The 27080-nt window shown below is 36.4% G+C and overlaps 1 protein-coding gene across 2 annotated transcripts in view; it reads left to right on the forward strand.

The window, feature by feature from the left end:
* The window catches only part of LOC309658992 (uncharacterized protein), a 228769-nt gene that overhangs the window by 7611 nt on the left and 194078 nt on the right, over positions 1–27080 (forward strand). Inside the window, exons 1-2 of one of the 2 annotated variants that reach the window (XM_082458317.1) lie at positions 7722–8351; positions 26028–26159. In XM_082458317.1, coding sequence (XP_082314443.1) covers positions 8334–8351; positions 26028–26159 — 150 coding nt within the window. In that variant the 5' untranslated portion in view covers positions 7722–8333. Of the gene's footprint in view, positions 1–7721; positions 8352–26027; positions 26160–27080 lie in introns of those variants that run through there. The other variant, XM_082458316.1, reaches the window with a different exon arrangement.

Consider the following 27080-nt stretch of genomic DNA (forward strand, 5'->3'; position numbering starts at 1 on the left):
CAAAGAGACTGAAACTCTAAAAAAGAACTAAATAAATTCTGGAGCTGAAGAGCACAATAAATGAGATGAAGAATGCATTAAAAAGCATTGGAGGGACTTCCCTGGTGGCACAGTGGTTAAGAATCTGCCTGCCAATGCAGGGGACACGGGTTCGAGCCCTGGTCCGGGAAGATCCCACATGACGCGGAGCAGCTAAGCCCGTGCGCCACAACTACTGAGCCTGCACACCTAGAGTCCGTGCTCCGCAACAAGAGAAGCCACCGCAATGAGAAGCACATGCACCACAACGAAGAGTACCCCTGCTCTCCGCAAAGAGAGAGCCCCTGTGCAGCAATGAAGTCCCAATGCAGCCAAAAATAAATAAATTAATTAATTAGGGAAAAAAAGCATTGGATAGAGAGCAGAGTATATGGAAGAGGGAATTCGTAAGATCAGTGATGGAAATTTAGAAATGATACAAGTCGAAGAGGAAAGAGAAATTAAAAAAATATTGAGGAAATTGTATCAGATGTATCTAACTCTTTTAGGAAGGGCAACATTAAGGTGAAGGGTATCCCAGAATGAGAAGAGAAGAAGAAGATAAGCAGAGAGTTTATTTAAAGAAATAATAGTTGAAAACTTCCCAAAACTGGGGAAGGAACTGGATATATAAATCCATGAAACTAAGAGAACACATAATTACCTCGATGCAAAAAGACCTTCTTGAAGGCACAATATATTAAAATTGTCCAAAGTCAATGGCAAAGAAAGAAATTTAAAGGCAGCCATGGGAAAAAGAATGGTAACCTACAAAGGAACCCCCATTAGGCAATCCACAGGTTTCTCAGCGGAAACTCTGCAGGTCGGGAGAGAGTGGAATGACATTCTCAAAATACTGAATGATAAAACTGTCACCCAAGATTACCCTGTCCAGAGGAGTTATCATTTAGATATGAATGAGCAATACTTTTCCAGACAAACAAAAGCTGAGGGAGTTCATCAACACTAGACCTTTATAAGAAATGTTGAAATGTGTTCTTCTACCAGAAAAAGGAAAAAGTACACAAAACTTTGAGTAAGAAGATAAATGACAGAATCAGAAAATTACAACCTTTAATCAGAATAGGTTTTTAAACACATTATTATAGCATAAAGTTTAAAGGGAGAAAAAGGAAAAAAATCAGTATAGCTACTTCAGTTTGGTAACAAATTCCAAATATAAAAGGGATAATTTGAGACAACAAAAACACAAAATGGGAAGAGGAAAAGGATGGAACCTGTATAGGTAAATTAAGATAAGATGCTGTCAGCAGAAAAAGGACTATTTTATCTATGAGTTGTTTTATACAAACATTGTGGTAACCACAGGTCATAAATCTAGAGCAGAGAAACAAAATGTAAAAAAAAGAGGAAACAGAAAAACGTGATAGAAAAGCACCAAAGTAAAATGGCAGACAGAAACACAAGGAAAAAGAAACAATGGAGATATAGAACAACCAGAAAACAAAAGATGAAATGGCCGTACTAAGTCCTCATCTATTAATAATCACCCTAAATATAAATGGATTGAGTTCACCAATCAAAAGACAGAGTAGCTGGATTGATTAAAAAACAAAACCAAATTATATGCTGCCTTCGGGAGACTCAACTCAGCTATAAAGACAAAAATAGGCTCAAAGTGAAGGGATGGAAGATGATACCTCTAGCAGGTGGCAGCCAAAAGAAAGTGGGTATAACCATACTCATATCAGACAAAATAGACTTCCAGCTAAAAGAAGTAACAAGAGACAAAGATGGACAGTATATAATGATAAAGGGGACAATTCATCAAGAAGACATAGCAAAAAAAGACATAACAGTTATTAATATATATGCACCTACCATAGGAGCACCAAAATATATAAAACAATTATTACCAGACCTGAATGGAGAAATTGACAGCAACAAAATAATAGTAGGGGACTTTAATACACCACCTTCATTAATGGATAGATCATCCAGACTGAAAGTCAACAAGAGTAGCCTTAAATGAAACAATAGACCAGATGGATTTGATAGATTTGTGTAGAATATTTCATCCAAATAAAGCAAAATACACATTTTTCTTAAGTGCGCATGGAACTTTATCAAGGATAAACCATATGTTAAGACACAAAACAAGCCTCAACAAATTTAAGATTGGAATCATATCAAGCATCTTCTTCAATCACAATGATATGAAAGTAGAAATCGAATACAAGAAGAAACCTGGAAAAATCACATATACATGGAGACTGAACAACATGCTACTGAACAGTTGTTCAGTAAGTCAATGAAGAAATCAAAGATATGTGGAACAGCACAGTCAACTAGCAAGATCTACTTGTTACATATTGAATAGCAACCAATAACAGCAAAATAAACATTTTTCCAAAATGAAATATTCACCAAAATAGCCTATAGCTTATATCATAAATTTAAAGAATTGAAAGTATAGAGAGTGTCTTTTCTGTTCATAAAATCATCAAATTAAAATAAAAAGACAACTTGAAAATCTCTATAAACACATGGAATATTTTTAAAAATCCAATTAGAAAATGGGCAAGTGGCATGACTGGACATTTCACTGATGAGGATATGCAGATGGCATATAAATGCATGAAAAAACATTCAACATCATTAGACATTAAGGAAATACAAATTAAAATCATAATGAGATATCACTACATAGCTATCAGAATGACTAAAATAAAGAAGAGTGAAAATGTCGAATAGTGGAAAGGAGTAAAGAAACTGCGTAACTCTTACACTGCTGGTGAGAATGTAAAATGACACAGGCACCCTAGAAAATACTTTGGCAGTTTTCTATAAAACTAGAGCTGTAATTACAATTCAACCCAGCAATTGCACTACTGGTTGTTTATTCCAGAGAGATGAAAACTTGTGTTCACACAAAACCTCTACATGAATATTCATAATAGTCAATCTTATTTTTAATAGCCCAAACTGGAAACAGCCCAGAAATCCTTCAAGAGTTAAAGAGCAAAACAACTGTAGTAAATACATACCATGGAATATTACTCTGCAATAATTGAGAATGGACTATTAATATACAGGCCGACTTGGATGAATCTCCAGAGAATTATGTTGCATGAAAGCCAATCTCAAAAGTTATATAATGTATGATTCTATGTATGTAACTTTTGAAATAAACTTTAGAAATGGAGAATGTATTATTGGTTGCCTAGATTTAGGGAGGGTAAAGGAAGGGCAAGAGCGTATGTTTACAGAAAGGCAACACAGGGATCCTTGTGACCAAGGAACTGTTTAGTATCTTGGCTGTGGTGGTTGATTCAGGAACGTACACAGGTGACAAAATTGTATGGAACTAAACATGCGCATGTGTGCACACACAAACACAGGCAAATAAGTAGAAGTGAAACTAGGGAAGTGTAAATAAGATTAGTGGATCATATCAATGTCAGTATCCTATCACGATATTGTACTAATTTTTCAAAGTATTATCAATATGGGAAACTGGGTAAAGGGTACACAACATTTGTTTGTATTTTTCTTAAGACGGCATATGAATTTCAAGTTAACTTAAGAAAAATGTCAACTAAAAATGTATGATGAGATACTTAATATTTTAATATTGTTTTAAGTGGTATCAAAATTAAAATCACAGAGGCCCACTTAAAATATGAATCTAAATATGCCATTCATCTTTTTACAATTTAATTAGGCTCTAGAAAAAAAATGCCGTACATTTTTATTATAATAAGTCTCCATGTCTGTCTGATGCTCTAGCTTCATTGTTGTCACTCATGTTTTATATTTATGATGTTCTATGCATTTACATCATCCCATGCTTGGCCTTTTTGGATGCATGATCTCTGTTTGAAATGCCTTTGCATCACCTTTTCACCTGCTGAACTCCTTTTTACCTATTTAAATTGATTTTAGACTGAGAAAACTATCAGTGACTCTTTCAATCTTTCCCCTTATCCCCTTACCCTCTATGTTTTTATAATACCCTTTCCACATCTCTCATTGCACTTATTTCGTTGTATTGCAAGTGATCTATTTAAGGAATCTATTTCAGTCCTCCTACTCCACCTCATGGGAACAGAGATTAGACATCCCCAGAACTAAGCACAGTTGACATATCACATATATTCAATAAATATTTATTAAGGAAACAGGAGTTTTAGATTTAATTTTAAAACATTCCTCCTAAAATTTTAGTACTGTGAGATGCAAAACTTCTCTTTGCATACAATTGTTTCTGCATAGTTTCCTCTCTTAAAGCAATTTAAATGACTTTTAAAGATTCATGTTTTACAGTCTTTCCCTTATGGTCTTGATGGAATGTATTGATAATTACTTACATTCGCACCAGGAGATTACAGTAACTAATAATTGCTAGAGTTGTGTTCTTCCTATGAAATTATACCCAAGCATCCCTAAGGTAGAAGAGCCTTTGAAACTCTTATGTTCTAAAGTTAATTTTTAAGTTTACTTTTACAAACCTGTCAACTCTTCATTTCAGTCTATCTCCTAGTACACACGGCAGTTATATTCAATGTATTGATATTAATTTAGATCTATAGCTGCCAGAGTATTTTTAAGTGTGCATAAGGAAGTGTGATATAAAATTTTAAATGTCTAGAATTGGAATCAATAAACTTTTGTTCAAATCCAGAAGCAGATTAATAACTGTGTGACCTTGAGAAAAATCAATACTTTTGAACCCATTACTTCATTAATAAATTTATGGTGCACCTCAAAGTATGTTTTGAGGATTTAGTAACCTGAGGATATGAAAACCTGTGCTATTTAATAGAAAAATAAATATCATGAGAGCCTATAAATTTCACATTTGCTTTTTTGTAACTTATGATGTTATGTGTGTATGATTTTGTATAAGTTAACTGATATGTTGTACATATGTGTATACTGAAGCACTACAGCTCTATAGTACTCTCAAAATAAATGCTTAACCCTTGTAAAGCACACAAATACTTAGAACGCATGCATGATGTAGCTTTATTTTGCCAAGTATTATACATTCATTTGGGGAGATATATTCAAAATATTTTAAATAAGATGTAATGATTAAAATGCAACTTTTTAGTTTTATAAAGTATTCATAACATTTTAATTCATTCTATGTTATGTACATACTGTATGTTTTTGACAATCCCTTTGTGTAAATTTGTCAGTGTGCTGATGCTCTTTTGTTAGGTGCATATATACTAAGGATCATTCTGTCTTCTTGGAAAATTTTCCCCTTTATCATTATGTATGCCCCTTTTTACGTAATGCCCTGATACCTTTCTTTACATTGAGTTCTGCTTTGTTTGAAATCAATACATCTACTCCCATTTCTTTGGATTACTGTTAGCATGTTATATTTTCCTTTATCCACTTATAATCTATATTTGTCTTTATACTTTAAGTAGGACCCTTGTAGACAACATATAGTTGTGTCTGTTGTTTGATTCACTCTGACAACATATATCTTCTAATTGGTGCATTTAGACCATTGACATTCAAAATGACTATATAGTTGGATTAATATCTACTGTTACAGTTTTCTATTTTTTGCCCTTGTTGTTTGCTCCTATTTTGTCTTCCACTCTTTCTCTGCCTTTTGTGGCTTTAATTGAGCATTTTCTATTATTCCATTTTTCTCTTTTCTTAGCCTATCGGTTATAGTTATATTTCTTTCTCATACTTTAAAAAATTTCTTTCTTTACTTCTTTTTTTTAGTGATTGCCCTAGAGTTTGCCATACACATTTACAACTAATCCAATTCTACTTTTAAATAACACTATACTGCTTCACAGGTAGTGTATCATAATAAAATAATCCTAATCCCTCCCTCTTGTTCCTTGTCTCATTGCTGTCATACATTTCTCCTATACATGAACATACAAAAGCATACATATCAAATCCAATGTTGCTATTATTATATTAACAAACTCTTATCTGTTGTGTCAGTCCCAGCCTGTTGATGGCGATGCTCTCAGCTAGGAATGCCTGAGGCATTTGCCTGGGCGCATATTACTCAGAGGGAACCCCACACACATTTCCCCCACTGGGGCCAATGCTATGGCTGGGCCACCCCTTCTGTTTTCTATTATGATGCATATTATGTCACAGGACACATTTCAGCAAAAACCATCGGAGAACTTTGTGGAAAAAGATTGATTACTCAAAGGTCTTAGAGTGTACATGGCATGCCCAAGGGTCACAGAATGAGGTTGTGAGGAAAAGAGTGATGAGGGGAAGGGGGGAGAGAGATAACATGGATTTAGGCTCTACTTTTATTAGGATCTGAGGGTGGGTTGTCTGGGTTTCACTGGATCACTCATTACTGGCCAATTTGTAGCATAAGAGGTGGGAATTTGGGCATGGGAGGGTGGAGGTGGGGTCACTGGAGTGGTGGCCCAGGGTTGCCCAGGGTTTTCTGAAAGGAAACTTCCTGGGTGTGGAGGCCTAATTTCTTATCTGGTTGTTTTGCTAGGAGCTGTGTCATACAGCTAGCCAGGTGTTTATTCAAGACAGATGTCTTTTGAAATGAATGCCTTGGCAATCAAAAGCTTAGTGTCAGGCACTTATACTACATCTTTAGATTAATTAAGAATAAGAAAAAATAATTTTTTTACCTTCACTTATTCCTTCACCTGTGTTTTTTTCTTTCTTTATGTAGATCAAAGTTTCTGACCTATATTATTTTCCTTCTCCCTAATGAACTTTTTAATTATTTCTTACAAGGCAACTCTATAGATAACAACTTTCCTCAATTTTTGTTTTGCTGAGAGAGTCTTTATTTCTCCTTCACTTTTCAAAGACAATTTTGCAGGGACCAGAATGCTACATTGTGTTTTTATTTTCTGTTAACACTTTAAATAATTCACTCCACTCTTTTCTTGGTTGCATGGTTTCTGAGAGGCTGTTGGATGTCATTCTTATACTTGCTCTTCTTTAGGTAAGGTTTTTTGTCTCTGGCTTGTTTCAGAATCTTTTAATTTATATTTGATTATCTGTAGCTTGAATATGATATGCCTAGGTGTAGGTTTGATGATATCCTGACAGGTGTTCTCTGATCTGCAGTTTGGTGTCTGACATTAATTTAGGGAAATTCTCAGTCATTATTGTTTCAACTATTTCTTCTGTTCTTTTCTCTCCTCCTTCTGGTATTCCCCTTAAATGTATGTTTACACCTTTTGTAGGTATCCCATAGTTCTTAGATACTCTGTTATGTTTCCCTTTTAGTCTCTTTTTCTGTTTGCTTTTCAGTTTTGGAGGTTTCTACTGAGAATTCTCAAGCTCAGAGATTCTGTTCTCAGTCATGGTCCAGTCTGCTAAGTTCATCTTCATAGGCATTCTTAAAGTCATTTTCCATTTTTGTTGCAAGGTTTTTGATCTCTAGAATTTCTTCTTGGTTCTTTCTTAGATTTCCATCTGTCTGCTTACATTACCTTTCTGTTCTTGCACGCTGTCTAGTTTATCCATTAGATCCCATAGTATGTTAATCATTGTTCTTTTTAAATTCCTGGGTTGATGTTTTCAACATCCCTGCCATATCTGAGACTGGTTTTGATGCTTGCTCTGTCTCTTCAAAATGTCTTTTTGCCTTTCAGTATGTCTCTGTCTCTTCAAAATGTGTTTTTTGCCTTTCAGTATGTCTTGTAATTGTGTGTGGTGTGTGTGTGTGTGTGTGTGTGTGTGTGTGTGTGTGTGTGTGTGTGTGAGAGAGAGAGAGAGAGAGATAGCCAGGAATGATGTAATGGATAAAAAGGAACTATTGTAATTAAGTCTTTAGTAATGTGGTAGTAAGTTGTGGGGAGAGAAGTGTTCTACAGTCCTATGATTAGGTCTCCGTCTTTTAGTGTGTCTGTGCCTCTAGAATGTGAACTTCACATGTGCTTCTCAGTCCCTCCCCACCACTTTTAGGATTGACAGGATGGCTAGATTTCGCTAGAACTTACTTCACTTTCTCCACATGGAAGGATAGAATCAGCTGGGTTGGATGTTTCCCTTCCCCCATGTCAATTAGATGCTGATGAAACTTCAGCAGTTTTGGCTTTGGTTAAATAGTTTCTCCTGAGTGCAGGCCTTGTTAAGAAAAACAGAATGCTCTGGGATGTATCAAAATGGTTCTCTCCCTCCCCGGACGGAAGCCCGAGGGAATTTTTCTCCAGTAATCCCTTTGAGAACCTGTTAGAACTCGAACAGGTGGAACTCATGAAAGTGTGGGTGGGGTCAGTGATGATTGGGTCTCCCTGGAGATTTTAAATCTCACACTGAGCCTCCAGCAAGTCTTCAATCACAGTTCGGGTTTCCCTACCTAGGAGCTGGTTCCCATGGTGTTTTCTGCTCGAGTAAGTTGTGGTTTTTTTTCTTTCTTTTTATTTTGTATTTGCCTGTTGTTCTCTCCTGTTTTGGGGGCAGCAGTTTGGTTTATGACTTTACTTCTCTTATGGATCTAAGAAGAGTTGTTGGTTTTTTAGTTTGTTCAGCATTTACTTGTTGCTAAGAGAGAGTGGCCACTTCTAGGCTTCTTACATGCTGGACTGAAAGCCTTGTTTCTTTTTCAATAGTTTAAACACAATGCTGATATCTAATAATATTTAACAATGCTAAAACCTTAGACATGCAAGCAAGTGAAATTTCCCATAGATTTATTGTAGAATCTGAAATATAGCATTGATAGATTATGAATTTGAAAAAGTATATTCAGGTTTGATTCAGACTGGCATCCCTGAAGACATCTCCAGTGAAGCACTTTTCCCAGATCCGTGTGACTTTAAGGTTGAAACTTTGGTGACTTAAATTCTCGTTATTGCCTTGTGTTCTGAAGTTACGGTAGTGATTGACAGATGCTTAAATTAGGTCCCCAAACCTGCAGGATACACACAATAATGAAGTAAAAAAAAGTGTACACTTTATGAGCAAAATGATCTCCTATTTATTTAGTATGAGAAAGATATTTAATCACTCTAAAATTTGGTTTCTCCACTTTCAAAACGGAGTTACCTAACTTACAGTATTTTTATGAGGGTTAAATTATTTATGATTTAGAAAGTACCTAGCACTTAATACATTATTTTATTTTCCTTTCTTGTCTTATATTAATGTAGTGCTTCCCCAAATTTCCTGATTATCTGTAGTACTGATATGGTTGTTAAAATTTAGATTCCTGGGTCTTACCTAAGAGTTACTCAATTAGAATCTTTAGTAAATCTGCAGTGAGAGTGAGCAGACATGTGTTCCTTACAAAAGTCATTGAAGAGATACATCCTATTAGGTCTCAGCTGAGCACAATCTGACCTATCTAATACAAAGAACTAGAATATCTTACCAATAAAGAAACTCATCCTAACCTAGATTTGGTGAATGATTTCAGATTCATTTGCTTTTTCCATATGTTGGTTATCATAAGACTGTTCCTTTAGTTTGTTTACTTAGTGGAATTTTGGCTAAAGAAAACGTTTATGTAAAAGTTTAGGGCCATCTGGTTATTTTCTGGAATACAATATGAGAAGTGATTATACTGAAGTGTCTTCTGGGGAAAGTGTTGCTCATCACATCCTTCTTATTCCATAATATGAACCAATGATTGATAGTTTTCAAGTAATAGGTCATGTACTTTTGTGATATAGAAACTAGATTGTTTTAAAAATATTTATGTAATTCTATTCTTATATTCCACTCAAAGGAAGTCCTATTACAGAGACACACAGATACATACTCACATACAATAATATATATTAAAACCCCAGCTCTGATATTTGCAAATTATGTGACCATGGACCAATTATTTAACCACTTAGAGCATAAAATTTAATATGTCAGAAATGGAAATCAAAATAACTATATTAAAAAGCTATTTTGAGGATTAGATCAGATCTCATTCTTATATACCTGGTATAACATAGATGCAGTTTCTTGCTCCTAGATTTCAAATTAGTTCAAATGCTTGAGGGTAGTTTTGCATGGAATTCTACTGAAATGCAGCGAAGGGCTTTAAACCTGCACAGCTCTGTAAAACACATTCCAACTTCTGCTCTATTTATATCCAAGCTATTGAACAGCTTTTTCCACAAATTTGTTTATCCCATATCTATGAGAGATAATTCAGAATGGGATTTTAAATAACAAAATAGAATTTAAAACTAAGTTATATAAAATAAAGGAAAAGGTAAAATAGGCAAAAATGAAAACTCTTCTGTTTAAGCAAAAATTGCTGAGTACCAAGTAAATTGATTCAAAATAAGCAAATTCAAAGATGGAAAGTAGATTCAAAGGTGGGAATAGATGCTTTAAGCAACTGAAGTAGCAAAAATTCTTTTTATGTGTGTTTAAAAACAAAAATTGGAGGAGAACCTTCCAGATAGTGGAGGAGTAAGACATGGAGATCACCTTCCTCCCCACAAATACATCAGAAATACATCTACATGTGGAACAACTCCTACAGAACACTTACTGAATGCTGGCAGAAGACCTCAGACCTCCCAAAAAGCAAGAAACTCCCCACGTACCTGGGTAGGGCAAAAGAAAAAAGAAAAAACAGAGACAAAAGAATAGGGACGGTACCCGCACCAGTGGGAGGGAGCTGTGAAGGAGGAAAGGTTTCCACACACTAGGCAGCCCCTTCGCGGGCAGAGACTGCGGGTGGTGGAGGGGGGAGCTTCGGAGCCACGGAGGAGAGTGCAGCCACAGGGGTGCGGAGGGCAAAGCGGAGAGATTCCCGCACAGAGGCTTGGCGCCGAGCAGCACTCACCAGCCCGAGAGGCTTGTCTGATCACCTGCCGGGGCGGGCGGGGGCTGGGAGCTGAGGCTCGGGCTTCGGAGGTCAGGTCCCAGGGAGAGGACTGGGGTTGGCGGCGTGAACACAGCCTGAAGGGGGCTAGTGCGCCACAGCTAGCCGGGAGGGAGTCCGGGAAAAAGTCTGGAGCTGCCGAAGAGGCAAGAGACCATTGTTTCTGAGCTATCAGCGCGGACCCCAGAGATGGGCATGAAACGCTAAGGCTGCTACTGCAGCCACCAAGAAGCCTGTGTGCAAGCACAGGTCACTATCCACACTGCCCCTCCCGGGAGCCTGTGCAGCCCGCCACCGCCAGGGTCCCGTGATCCGGGGACAACTTCCCCGGGAGAACACATGGCGCGCCTCAGGCTGCTGCAACGTCACGCTGACCTCTGCCGCCGCAGGCTCGCCCCGCCTCCTCTGTACCCCTCCCTCCCCCGGCCTAAGTGAGCCAGAGCCCCCGAAGCAGCTGCTGCTTTAACCCTGTCCTGTCTGAGCGAAGAACAGACGCCCTCAGGTGACCTACATGCAGAGGCGGGTCCAAATCCGAAGCTGAACCCCGGGAGCTGTGCGAACAAAGAAGAAAAAGGGAAATTTCTCCTAGCAGCCTCAGGAGCAGCGGATCAAATCTCCACAATCAACTTGATGTACCCTGCATCTGTGGAATACCTCTGTAGACTTGGGGTTTGCTGCATACCACTGACTAGTTTCTGATTTATATGTTTATTTTAGTTTAGTTTTTAGCACTTGCTGTCACTGGTGGAGTTGTTTATTGGTTCGGTTGCTCTCGTCTTTTTTTTTTTCTATTTTAATAATTTTCTTAAAATTTTTTATTTTCATAATTATTTTATTTTTATTTTATTTATTTATTTATTCTTTTCTTTTTTTTTTTCCTCCCTTTTCTTCTGAGCCATGTGGTTGACAGGGTCTTGGTGCTCTGGCCGGGTGTCATGCCTGAGGCTCTGAGGGAGGAAAGCCAGGTTCAGGACACTGGACCACCCCAGACCTCCTGGCCCCACGTAATATCAATCAGCGAGAGCTCTCCCAGAGATCTCTGTCTCAACTCTAGGACCCAGCTCCACTCAATGACCAGCATGCTTCAGTGCTGGACACCCCGTGCCAAACAACTACCAGGACAGGAACAAAACCCGACCCATTAGAAGAGAGGCTGCCTAAAATCATACTAAGTTCACAGACACCCCAAGACACACCACTGGATGCAGTCCAGCCCACCAGAAAGACAAGATCCAGCCTCATCCACCAGAAGCCTACACAACCCACTGCACCAAACTTACCCACTGGGGGCAGACACCAAAAACAACAGGAATTATGAACCAGCAGCCTGCAAAAAGGAGACCCCCAAACACAGTAAGTTAAGTAAAATGAGAAGACAGAGAAGTACACAGCAGTTGAAGGATGATCAAGTGGGTTTTATCCCAGGAATGCAAAGATTCTTCAATATATGCAAATCAATCAATGTGATACACCATATTAACAAATTGCAGGAAAAAAACCATATAATCATCTCAATAGATGCAGAAAAAGCTTTTGACAAAATTCAACACCCATTTATGATAACTCTCCAGAAAGTAGGCATAGAGGGAACTTACCTCAACATAATAAAGGCCATATATGACAAACCCACAGCCAACATCGTTCTCAATGGTGAAAAACTGAAACCGTTTCCCCTAAGATCAGGAACAAGACAAGGTTGCCCACTCTCACCACTATTATTCAACATAGTTTTGGAAGTTTTGGCCACAGCAATCAGAGAAGAAAAATAAATAAAAGGAATCCAAATCAGAAAAGAAGAAGTAAAGTTGTCACTGTTTGCAGGTGACATGGTACTGTACATAGGGAATCCTATGGACGCTCCCAGAAAACTACTAGAGCTAGTCAGTGATTTTGGTAAAGTAGCAGGATGCAAAGTTAATGCACAGAAATCTCTTGCATTCCTATATACTAATGATGAAAAATCTGAAAGAGAAGTTAAGGAAACACTCCCATTTACCATTGCAACAAAAAGAATGAAATACCTAGGAATAAACCTACCTAAGGAGACAAAAGACCTGTTTGCCGAAAACAATAAGACATTGCTGAAAGAAATTAAAGATGATACAAACAGATGGAGAGATATACCATGGTCTTGGATTGGAAGAATCAACATTGTGAAAATGACTAAACTACCCAAAGCAATCTACAGATTCAGCACAATCCCTATCAAACTACCAATGGCATTTTTCACCAGAACTGAACAAAAAATTTCACAATTTGTATGGAAACACAAAAGACCTCGAGTAGCCAAAGCAATCTGGCAAAAGAAAAACGGAGCTGGAGGAATCAGGCTTCCTGACTTCAGACTGTACTACAAAGCTACAGTAATCAAAACAGTATGGTACTGGCACAAAAACAGAAATATAGATCAATGGAACAGGATAGAAAGCCCAAAGATAAACTCACGCACATATGGTCACCTTATCTTTGATAAAGGAGGCAAGAGCATACAATGGAGAAAAGATAGCCTCTTCAATAAGTGGTGCTGGGAAAACTGGACAGGTACATGTAAAAGAATGAAATTAGAACACTCCCTAACACCATACACAAAAATAAACTCCAACTGGATTAAAGACCTAAATGTAAGGCCAGACAGTATAAAACTCTTAGAGGAAAACATAGGCAGAACACTCTATGACATAAACCACAGCAAGATCCTTTTTGACTCACCTCCTAGGGAAATGGAAATAAAAACAAGAATAAACAAATGGGACCTAATGAAACTTAAAAGCTTTTGCACAGCAAAGGATACCATAAATAAGATGAAAAGACAACCTTCAGAGTAAGAGAAAATATTTGCAAATGAAGCAACTGACAAAGGATTAATCTCCAAAATATATCAGCAGCTCATGCAGCTCAATATCAAAGAAACAAACAACCCAATCCAAAAATGGGCAGAAGACCTAAATAGACATTTCTCCAAAGAAGATATACAGATTGCCAACAAACACATGAAAGGATGCTCAACATCACTAATCATTAGAGAAATGCAAATCAAAACTACAATGAGGTATCGCCCCACACCAGTCACAATGGCCATCGTCAAAAAATCTACAAACAATAAATGCTGGAGAGGGTGTGGAGAAAAGGGAACCCTCTTGCACTGTTGGTGGGAATGTGAATTGATACACCCTCTATGGAGAGCAGTATGGAGGTTTCTTCAAAAACTAAAAATAGAACTACCATATGACCCAGCAATCCCACTACTGGGCGTATACCCTGAGAAAACCATAATTCAAAAAGAGTCATGTACCACAATGTTCATTGCAGCTCTATTTACAATAGCCAGGACATGGAAGCAACCTAAATGTCCATTGACAGATGAATGGATAAAAAAGATTTGGCACATATATACGATGGAATAATACTCAGCCATAAGAAGAAATGAAATTGAGTTATTTGTAGTGAGGTGGATGGGCCTAGAGTCTGTCATACAGAGTGAAGTAAGTCAGAGAAAAACAAAAAGTGTATGGTAACACATATATATGGAATCTAAAAAGTAACACATATATATTGAATCTAGAGGCAGGACAGGAATAAAGACTCAGATGTAGAGAATGGACTTTAGGACATGGGGAGGGGAAAGGGTAAGCTGGGACAAAGTAAGAGAGTGGTATTGACATATATACACTACCAAATGTAAAATAGATAGCAAGTGGGAAGCAGCTGCATAGCACAGGGAGATCAGCTCGATTCTTTGTGACCACCTAGAGGGGTGGGATAGGGAGGGTGGGAGGGAGACGCAAGAGGGAGGTGATATGGGAATATATGTATACGTATAGCTGGTTCACTTTGTTATACAGCAGCAACCAACACAACAATGTAAAGCAATTATACTCCAATAAATTTGTTAAAAAAAAAGGGAAAATTGGATCAGTATTCTGATTATGAATTTATAAATGACTGTAAAAGTTCAAATAATACAGGAGAATATATAAAGAATTTATTAAAAACCACATAAAAGCTACATAGAGCTAATGTCTATTAACTGTTTTATATTATGAAGAGTTTAATAGAGGAAAGGCAGGGGTATATTATGGTCTCAGGACTCAGGGCACCAAATGATCAGATGTTAGCTATGGGTTATTTTCAGATTGTGGCTTTGGTTTTGTATTATGAACTTGTATTATCAAATATATTAAATAATTAACTAAATAAATAGAAGTGTGCCATTAATAGACAAGGTATAAGCAAGTGGAAAGAACCAAGGATTGTGATTAATAGGATATCCAAGAGAGAATAATCATACTTTATTATTTCAGTTTATATTTCAATGATTACTTTTTTTTTTGGTATAAAGAAAATTAAATTTATTCAATAATGTGTTCACCTCTGTTTCATCATACATTTTTTAAAAATTTATTTTATTCATTTATTTTTGGCTGCATTGGGTCTTCGTTGCTGCGCGTGGGCTTTCTCTAGCTGCGGCGAGCGGGGGCTACTTTTCATTTCAGTGCACGGGCTTCTCATTGCGGTGGCTTCTCTTGTTGTGGAGCACAGGCTCTAGGCGTGTGGGCTTCAGTAGTTGTGGCACTCAGGCTCAGTAGTTGTGGCTCACAGGCTGTAGAGCGCAGGCTCAGTAGTTGTGGCCCACGGGCTTAGTTGCTTGGTGGTATGTGGGATCTTCCCGGACCAGGGTTCAAACCATGTCCCCTGTGTTGGCAGGAGGATTCCCAACCACTGTACCACCAGGGAAGCCCTATCATCCATTTTTATATACTTGCCTATTATTTGATTCTGTAAATTAACCTCACCCAACTCCTTAAAATCAGGGATGACATAAACATAAATGAAATGATAGTACATTTGAGAGAGAGCTGGTAGATTCAGATTGAGAGATCTTTCTGCAGAAACAGTTTCTCACCAACTGTGCTTTTGAAGCATAGCTTTGTGTTGAATAGATTCACCTTGTGAAATTGATTATTCTTTATGCTATTCACTTCTGTCACCTTAACTAAGAAAGCAAAGCATTTTATTGCCTCCTCTCTTCATGGACAGAGTTCAGGCCCAGGAAATTGTGCCCTTAAGAAGCATGATAATTTGTGAAGAGCCCATGCCTTTTATAATCATTTTACTAGAACTTGAGGAAATTCACATGGGTGAAGTATAGAGCAAAAGACAGTACATGTTAAACCAATAATGTTGGATTCAAAAACTTTCTAGAAAAGTTACAATCTGAATAAAATAAACCTTAGGAGAGAATTGGCCTCTAAACATCCTTATCCTGGTTTAATGATTACTATTGAGTTTGACATTTTTTCAAATATTACATGGCCCTTTTCATTCTCTCTTGTCTTTTACCTCTCCATTGTTTGGTTGGGTTTTTTGTTAAATGTTTAATAATAACAGATTCTATTTTTTTTCCATGAGGGAGCATTTTCTAATTATATTCAAGTACAGTCTTTTTTTTTGTCATTTTGACACACTTTGTGATAAGTGAGATGGACACTATGTTGTCATTTTAAAATCACTGACATGGACATGTTTGTTTCTGTACTAAGGACACATCTATTGTACACCTTTAGAGATGAGACAATTTTAAAGGTACTTCAAGTTAGATATTTTTCTTGGTTACATCAAAAAATATTTAGATACTTGCTTGAGTTTGTCTTTTGACTCTGAGTTATTAATATAGGTTAAACATTTTTGCCTCATTTAAAAAAATTATCCCTACATCCTCAAACTTTTTGGAAAATGCTAGAACATTTTATTTATCTAACTAGCCTTAAGATATCAGTGGAATTTAAACTCATTTAACTAACTGCATTAGAAAATACTAAAAAAGAATGTTGCATTTAGACTAACTAAAAACTATATCACAGTGTTGTTAATTTGTAACATAAGCAGTAATATATGTTCCCATAGATAGAAATCTACAGAGAAAATAAGATAGGACATTTACTGAAATTAGAATATTTATCAGAAACAAATTACATTTCCTTACGTGTTCACTGAGATTAAATGTTAATGAAATTCTCCCTTTCAAATTATATCCACAAGGCAAATATTAGATAAGACCATGTTATCAAGGATAAAAAATGATTGAATTTCTGGTTTTACACTTAATCTGGAACAGCGATGTAAGTCAGTGGGGTAAAAAGGGTATTTAAGATGTTACTGTTGCTTAGATAAAGTGATAGTTCATTCAAATAAATAATCAACCTTGTGCACACTTGGAAAAAATGTGATTTCTTTTCATCCCAAATGCCAACTGAACTGTAAAGGGTGACATTTTGAATAAAGGAAAGTAAGAATGAAAATGGATTAAAAAAAAACTGTCAAATTGTACTCTTCCATTGCTTAGTCCAAGCTCTCTGGAGGCTGATTTTTCTTATTATATTTTCAAATGTTCTGGCTTACTTTCATTCAAATTGTGTTAATGATTTTCAGTTGAATTAAACATATTTTTGGACAAGGGTTCTTGTTAAGAAACCTTAGTAAAATGGAAACATGGAAACCTTTCCTACCACGAACCACCATCTGCTGTGATCCAAAAATCAGTCTGCAAATTTCTGACAGCAGTAATGGCAAAATTCTAGTCTAGATGAATTTATGTTTCCCTGAGAGAGAGAAGTTTAAACAGTGATGTTGGATATTTTTGCATGTGGATATTTTGCAATATGTTCTTCATTTTTTTTTGATTTGTACAAATGAAGATGAAGGGAATTCACTAAAATCTGAATTGTCAAAGAAATGATATAGATGACAATAGAGAATTATCAAATTAGAAAGTGAAGTTTATCCTACATTTGACTCCTGGGATTTACACCAGTTTCATTCTTAGCCAGATAGACAGCCTACTGGTTTTATTACAATTAAAATAAAATTTGCCTTGAGTCATAATTTATTATAATTTATTTTGAGGACAAATATTATTTAAAGCTATATCTATTCTTTTAAAATGTATGCATTGAAATGTAGTTGTTAATATTTGAATCCAGCTTAACTGAAACAGGACACAGTTCTAGGGGTAATAAATTATAATGATAGATAAAAAGAAAGACATTTGGCGTGACACAGAAAGAAATATCGATACATACATAGATAATTTTCAGGCTAAAATACTAAAATAAAAGCATTTATGTTGACACTCACTTTTGGCTTCCCAAGTGGCATTCTAATCTATATTTGTTTCTCTTAAACAGATGGAATCTCAAAAGTTCCTCTTACCCATTCAGCCATGTGACATTGTGATCACCCATTTTATTGGCAACATAATTGTTAACTCATTATGACTATTCATATAACTTAGTTAAGTAGAATCTTATATAATTTGCAATTAAATTTTATCTATCTTATGTTCAGGGTCCAACCAAGAAAAAAGAAATCACTACAAATATTTAAATGAAAGGAATTTAGTATAAGGCATTGATTGCACAGGTGATAGGACTACTGAGAAGCCAAGCAACGGACTGTGAGTCACACCAGAAAATAGGAGGTGGAAACAGCAGGAAGCTGCTGCAGGAACAAAGGGTCACAGAAGTGTTATTGAAGCTCAGATCTAGAATCACCTGGTGGAAACTAGAAATCCAACCACCTGTCTGGTTGGAGGAAGAGCCATAAATGAGATGGCATAGGAAGCAGAGAGAAAGGGGAGCCACTCTGACTTCTGTCAACTTCCACCTTCCAATTCCCTGTCAGTGTCTCCCAGGACCAGAGGGGTGAGAAGCCAGCTGACCTGGGAGCCTAGGAAACAAGATGTGTCTGCCTTGTGCTGGAATCTCAGGTTCATGCAACTTCCTTATGCCTTCTAAACAGGCTTGAGTCTAAAGTTTTATCAAATATTTCCATTTTATAAAACTCTTTTTTCCTGAACACACACAATATTATGTCTTGGTATGTCAGATGACATCACATAATTGTGACAAGCAGTTCAGTTCACATTGTTTAGGTATCCCTTAGTCAAGCATTAATTTTCTCCCAGGGCTGATTAGCTGTAAGGTACTGGCTAGTGGCTGATGGCGTGACTGTAGCACAAAACCTTATGGATCCCTTAAACAATTTTTATTTAGAATTTGCAAATGCATTTATTTACCACAGCCATTTTAAGCACTATTAGATTTACTGGTTCCTAAGTCCTGAGTGTCCTGATATTTTGTAGAATAGCCTGGAATTACTTCAGAGCTTTCCCTTATTCTGTGCCCCTTTCATACCTAGAAACGTCGTGGGTTCTCTGATAAATGGGTCAGAGCAAACTGTGCGAATGTAGAATATATTGATTCTGAAATCCAAACAATCCAACAATCAATGCAAAAACCTGTCTTTTATTTTAGAGGGGGACATTCTGACAATACTCAGAACTCTGCTTCCTTAGGAAGTTCACTGATGAGATAGGCACCTGAATTTTTACAGGATTTATCTGACATATACGTGTCTTACTCTCATTCTTGCTACTTCTTATTCACCAAGTCTATTCAAATTCTATATCATTTATACTGTTGGATTTACTTCAAGGTTGAAGATCAAGGAACAGTGGGATTACTGACTAATCCTATACTGAAATTCCTTACTATAGAGTTGGATTATCTTAACTTTCTTTTTTCTGATCAAGAGGAATTGTAAAAAGTCCTCCAGGAGAACATGGAAGTTGAAAAACAGATTGTAACACTTTTAACAGTAATAGTTATGGAGCTAGTTTCTTAAAACAGGTTATTGAACTATAAGATATCCTAAGGGAGGAAAATGTAACTACCCCAGTAGGAGAAAGGATTGGTTTAAAATGAGAGATATTTTAGGCAATGAGTGAGAGAGGTCAATAGACTGCTACAAATGAGACTGCAAATCCCAACATAGATTTTGTAGTTTACAGACTGTTGTAGAGTTTAGATTTTCTTTGTCTCTCACCTCTGGACCCAGATTTAAAGGGCTCATGAAATTAGGTCAGTCCTATTTAGGTCATCTCTCTTTGGATTGGCCGAAAGTCGATGGATCAAATCAGTGCCCTTAATTACTGCTGTAAAATCCCTTTTACCATGTTATGAGTGATATAGCTATAAATTTCACCCACACTTAAGGGGGAGAGATTATATGTATAAGAGTAAGGGTCACTGGGGTCATTTTAGTAGTCTGGCTACCACAGCTTCATACCCTCTTTGCCGTTCCCCCTTGAGATAAAGTTATAGATGTTTCCCTTTCATATCTGTTTGAAAAGAATCACCACATAGTAATTTGTGTTCTCTTATTACCTTACTGTGCTTTTGACCATTCCTCCGTGATTGAATGTAGAGGCTACATGCTAGTATATTCATCTGGACATCAGCATGGCACAAGTTCTGTGACATTTCAAGAAGGTCAGTTCTGCCAGAGATTATGGATGACATGTATTTAAATGTCAAACATTCACAAGGAGATTAGGAAGGGATGTCCCAAAATAAGAATCATTTATTTTCAAACTGATTTATCCAGTTTCTCCTGATTGGCTACTTCTGGTATTGCTTGGGAAGAAGCCCAAAATGAAATGAGGTTTTAAAGAGTTGTATATAAGTAAAGTTCTTTTTGAAAGAGATATAAGCCAGGGACAACAATATATACTTAAAAAAATATCATTCCATTTTTATTTATTTTTTTATAATTAATTTTATTGGAGTATAGTTGCTGTACAATGTTGTATTAGTTTCTACCATACAGTAAAGTGAATCAGCTATACGTATACATATATCCCCTCTTTTTTTGGATTTAGGTCACCATTTAGGTCACCACAGAGCATTGAGTATAGTTCCCTGAACTACACAGTAAGTTCTCATTACTTATCTATTTTTAGACATAGTGTCAATAGTATATATATGTCGGTCCCAATCTCCCAATTCATCCCACCGCCTCCTTCCCCCTTGGTATCCATACGTTTGTTCTCTATGTCTGTGTCTCTATTTCTGCTTTTCAAAATATCCACAAATATCTGCTTTCCACATATATGTGTTAATATATGATATTTGTTTTTCTCTTTCTGACTTACTTCAATCTGTATGACAGTCTCTAGGTCCATCCACATCTCTACAAATGACCCAATTTTGTTCCTTTTTATGGCTGAATAATATTCCATTGTATATATGTACCACATCTTCTTTATCCATTCCTCTGTTGATGGACATTTAGGTTGCTTCCATGTCCTGGCTATTGTAAATAGTACTGCACTGAATATTGGGATGCATGTGTCTTTTTGAATTACGGTTTTCTCTGGGTATATGCCCAGTAGTGGGATTGCTGGGTAGTGTGGTAGTTCTATTTGTAGTTTATTAAGGAACCTCTATGCTGTTCTCCATAGTGGCTGTATCAACTTACATTCCCACCAACAGTGCAAGAGGGTTCCCTTTTCTCCACACCCTCTCCAGCATTGATTGATTGTTGATTTTTTTATGATGGCCATTCTGACCGGTGTGAGGTGATACCTCACTGTAGTTTTGATTTGCATCTCTCTAATAATTAGTGATGCTGAGCATCTTTTCATGTGTCTGTTGGCAATCTGTATGTCTTCTTTGGAGAAATGTCTATTTAGGTCTTTCACCCATTTTTTTGATTGGGTTGTTTGTTTTTTGATATTGAGCTGCATGAGCGTTTTGTATATTTTGAAGACTAATCCTTTGTCAGTTGCTTTGTTTGCAAATATTTTCTCCCATTCTGAGGGTTGTCTTTTCATCTTGTTTATGGTTTCCTTTGCTGTGCAAAAGCTGTTAAGTTTAATTAAGTCCCATTTGTTTATTTTTGTTTTTATTTCCATTTCCCTAGGAGGTGAGTCAAAAAGGATCTTGCTGTGGTTTATGTCATAGAGTGTTCTGCCTATGTTTTCCTCTAAGAGTTTTATACTGTCTGGCCTTACATTCAGGTCTTTAATCCATTCTGAGTTTATTTTTGTGTATGGTGTTAGGGAGTGTTCTAATTTCTACTTTTGAACCTTGGGACATTTTTCAGTCTTCTGTATATGACCACTTGCTGCCCCAGATTTGTCAAACCTCTCAAGTTGCTACAGACCAGATTAGTAGTTGTTTTTCTTTAAGATTCCTTAGGATGTCAGAAATCTGCTCAACATAAAAAGGGGAATCCTGACACTGATGTAAAAATATGTTCATAAACTTTCAGGTCATAGTTTCTTGATACTAACATAACTTCAGTGCCTTTAAAGGCTTAAGCTAGTTAGAATATCCTTTTCTTATTTTTGAGATATGGGGACCTTGGAAAAGACCTAAAAGCACCCAGTACCTTGGTTTATTAAGTGTGGAGTTAGAACGGAGATGGGGTAGAGATATTTAGAAAATATATGAAAGGACCTGAAAGAGTAGCTGAAGTGAACAAAAAATTTTATTGAAAAATTTGTGTTTGTCTTACGTAGGTACTCGATTAATTGGTTGGCCAGCTCACACATGAGGAACTCAAGAATAGAACAGCTACATGTTTTAGTCTTAAGTGTCCTGAAAGGAAGGAGATGGGCCAGTAGTACTGGTGGGTTTAAAAAGAAATCTCTCCCTCCACAGTCATGTGACCAGTTGCCATCACATTATTCTAAAGTTGTAAGAGGCTGCAGTAGACCACCCTTTTAGTTGGGTAAAATAATCAAGACATTAGTTAATGGGTTTCTACTATTGCAATTCATATTCCTATCTCAAGGGTAATAACTTGAGTAGACCAATTGCACATTTCCCACACATTTAAATATAGACAAACTCATAAACCATATTGTCTGACAAAATACGCATTAATTTTTCCCACTTAGGTACTTAGCAGTATTTTTTCAAAGTAGGCATGAATCATTTAAAATAAAACCTCGCTGTTTATTCACTAAAGCTATCAAATTTGCTCCCAGACTTTGCTTTGAATATGTCCTTTTACTCTGCTGGGTGCCAAAACCAAAAGTGGTGAGGATTTTTCAATAAAGCAAAGACAGAGAGAATCAGAGGCTTATTCATAAAACAACCAAGCAAAGCAATCTGTATAAGCAGAAATACATTGCCGAGCCAGTTCACAGTCCAGCAGAGCTGAGACAAAGCAGCCAGGTATGGCAGAACTCCCACTGAGGTGGTCCTATTTTAAGCAAAGCGCAGAGCTTGTGAAGAGAGTCCATTTTTCTTCCTATTTTAATTCAATAGAAACAGAACAAAGCAGATGCCAGTTCCATCAGTGAATTAGATAGAGCTGAACTGAATGGATTTTACTCAGGCAAAATATGACAGAGCAGGCAAATGGAATCTCTGAGAGAGGCTGATAGAAAGCAAGAGGGCCAAAGCATTTAAAGTTTTATTTGATTTTAATTTCCCATTTGATTAAAATAGATTTCAAAGTATCTAAGAGAAACAAATGAGACATTCTAAGATCAATTTGAAATTTGGTGGAAGCATGCAAGGCAGAAGTTCAAACTGCAAAGCCAGCCAAGAAAAACTTAGGTTTTATAAAATCATTTAGATTGTCTAAATTCTAGTTGTTAATATATTGTATAGCTGACTAAACTATGTGTTGCAACTATTTTCATTTTCCAAATGTATTTTACTTCACACACAGTCGTTATAGAAATTTTTTGTTAAGAAAATTTTCTTCCAAATCAGTATTGGTGTGTGTGGGGTTTTTGTTTGTTTGCTTGTAACTTTTTGAGGGTTCTCTCTCTAGGCATAGTTTAAAGTTATTTTTTTCCAAAGTTAACATTAGCATGTATGCATATCTTTTAAAAGTTGGTAACTTCAATTTAATGCAGTTACAACCTTAATTTTTTGTTTTATATTTTTTAGATGTGAGAAAGGCTGAACATATTCTTAAAACTGGAAGTTTTGACATGACTCCCTTGGGAGAAATAGACAGACCCAGATCTCAGGCATCGCCTGAAATAAGCAGCAAAGAGTCTCTTCAAGCCAGCCCTGTTTGTGGCCCAGAGCCTTGAGCACTGGTCCTAGTCAGTGGCCCACACATTCATTTCTCTCTTGCTCACAATTGCCTTCTTGCCAAAAGTTTGAGGGTTTGCCATAGTCTCATGGCTCAGAAGGACATCTTCATATAAAAAGCCAGACATAGGCATAAAATCAGGAAAAAGTATATTAGCTTCCTTGTATTTTATTACTGGCTTCCTGGGAAATAATAAAACAAAACCAATGCCAGAATAACTGTTGGCCCAACATTCAAGAAATTATTTTTAAAATGTATCTTGGTGAAATCAGTATCAAAGCTATTGGATTTGGAATTAATTTTGAACATTTGATTCATTTGCTTCTAACTCTCCTGCACACTAGGTGTCCTTGAAGAGATAACAGGTAAACACATAATGTGCTTTACTTGCTACAAAGGGAAATAAGTCTGATTTATGGAGAGTGATTTTAAAAAGAGAGTGTTTTACAGAGAGTGGTCAGAGAAAACCTCAGTAAGAACATGGCATTTGGGCAGAGAGCTGATGAAACCCGAAGCCTGGAGAAAGCATTGTAAAATGTCTGGAAGGGAAGATTCCTAGAAGAGACAAAAGCAAGTTCAAGGACCCTGACCTTTAACACTGTTAGTAAAATCAAAGAATGCTTAGTAGGTTGTTAGTGCTGAAGATGAATACATGAGGAGAACAGCACAAGATTTGGTTAAAGGATGACAGTACATGATAAATATTTTTATGTTAATAGATATTTCTTCCTAGTACCGTTATCTCAATTTAAGTTAAAAATATTGGAGAAAAAGGGAAAAACGAAGTGCTGGAAAATCTAACTTTGAATGTCAGGATATGCTTTCTTATACAAATTATACATATGTCTCCTGAACTCAGTATACACAACTGAAAACTATTCAGAAGTTTAGATGAGGTTTTCCATCTCTATTTCCTGATTTTAAAGAAGTATCAATCCAGCAACATCCCTTCAATTCTTCTTGTAACCCTGTCTTACTTGTGATGTAACTGACTTAGATCAAGATTCTCTGGTCATTCTTTACTAAATTGTCTTTCATGTGATTTAGAACAGATTATGCATTTCTATAACTTCTTTAGACCACAAACATTTCTGTAAGATTTTATGTGATAATGATAAAGTTTGTTCCAGTGGTAGCATTATTAAAGCAAAGAAATATTTGAAAACTTCTTTAATTAAGGCTGTGTTTCTTATTTTCACTTTTAATTACACTAATATATATTTGGATTTTTAATTTTTTGAAATAATTTCAAAATCAGAGAACATTTACAGGAATAGTACAAAAAACTCCTATTTACCCTTTACCCAGCTTCCCTAAATGTTATAATTTTACTACATTTTCTTTATCATTTTCTCCCTGTGTGTATATGTGTGTGTGTGTGTGTGGGTGGGTGTGTAAACATGACCCATTTCCGTGTAAGTGGCAGACATGCTAATTAAATATTTCAGGGCATTTTTCCTATAAAAGGACCATTTCATGCATAAATACAATAGAGTTATCAGTCGTACACAACAATCATTTGGTCAGAGAACAAGGTAGTTATTCTGAAGAATATCTCAACTAGGGTTTCTCTGGTGTTTCCTTATTACTTGACTCATGTGATACATTTTTTTTTTACAAGGATATCACAAAAGCAATGCTATGTTTCTCAGCAAGTAATATCAGGAGACACACAATTTTGGATTGTCCTATTATGGTAGTGTTAATTTTGATTGCTTTGCTTAAGGTTATGTAGGTAGGTTTTTCCAACTGTAGTTTACTATTGTTTCCCTTTATATTAGAGGGGAGGTATTTTAATACAATGTAGATATACTATTTCTCATCAAACTTGCACGCATTCGTTTTAGCATCTATTGATAATACAGTCCCCATGGCTTTTAAGTTTTTTGAGTCTGGTTGGTGGGACAGGCACTGTCCATGGCCCTCTGTCCCTCTGTGAACCTTGTGTACTGTTACCTCTCATCCTTTTGGAAGGGTTTTCTCCAGACCCTAGTGGTTTCCTCACAGGCATGCCCTGATCAGTGCTTAAACAAATACTCAAGTGAGTCTCTCTGCAGACTTCTGGGTTCATTCTCTGCATAGCTCTGTCCTCTCTGATACTCTGTCCCAGGAACTGTGGCCCCCTTACTTTCCCCGGATTCCCAGCTCAACTCAGGGCATCCACTAGGCTGCAGCCGGGCTCTCACTCCCTGTACCTGGAAACTTCATACACTGAATCAAAATTGTAGCGTTTACCTTATTTCCACATCTTTCAGGGATTCCTTTTGTTGCCTGGTGTACAGTATCTTGCTTACTGTTGTCTCATGTATTTTTTTCCACATTTTGGTTGTTTCAGGAAGGAGAGTATATCCACTCTCTATATGCCATCAGTTTATATGCCCTCTGGCGTCACTTGCCTCCAGGAATCCAACGCTTGCCTCCAGGAATCCAACGCTCCAATCCAATCCTCTCTCTCTCCAGATTTCAGGTTAGTTGGTTACCCTGTGATTTCAGATTTCTGATGTTTTCATGAATTTGAAATTTTTCCAGGGGGAAAGACACCCTTTTCAGCTTCCCACATTTCCTAACTGAGACCAGAAGCCTCTAGTTTTTTTTTTTGTTTTTTTTTTTTTTTTTTTAATAGAAACATTAATACAGCTTTTAAATGAAAGAGAAAGCATAATGGAGACTTAAAGAAGGTGAGCGAGTCCTTCTATTTTCTTGGAGATAAACAGGATATCTAACATTGGCTAAGTCCATCCTTTTGCTCTCACATCTTAGAAAATTTCTGTAGAGCTGACAGAAGGGTAAGTTACAACAGTAAATCAGGCAAAGCACTTAATTAGCACCCTTTGTAAACAACTCAGAGTGACAGCCTTTCTACAGTATATCATATTAGCCTTTCAATTTAATGAGCTGCTAGAGTATATTATAATTTGTTGTATGCAAGTTTATTCCTTTTAATTGAATAATTATTTTAAAGAATGTCAATTTTATTCTCGAGAATAAAAAAAACAATAGAAACACTGTTAAGTACTGTTTAAAAAATATAATAGTAGTACAAGTACTTCATAGCCAATAACAAAGGCAAGGGTAAACCTGTTCATAGGTAGGAAAACAGCAATGCCGATTAGGCAATTGTCTCTCACTCTTTTTAATTAAATTCCCAGGAAGGTAAAGGCAAACATAAAAGCAAATTTTTAGCATCTTTGGAAAATTAATGGAAGACTATATGAAATTGGGAAGAAATTCATTTAACTTTAGTGTTAATGTGCTTGAGTTTAATGATTTAAATGCTCTTATTCTATAAAGTTAGATGTATGTTTGAATCTATTTTAATAGTCATTGAGAAAAAATAAAACTTACATCATATCCAAGGGAAATTTTTACTTGACCCCTTTAGTATGCT

Source organism: Balaenoptera physalus (assembly GCF_965194825.1).
Source record: "Balaenoptera physalus genome assembly, chromosome: 3".
NCBI lineage: Eukaryota > Metazoa > Chordata > Mammalia > Artiodactyla > Balaenopteridae > Balaenoptera > Balaenoptera physalus.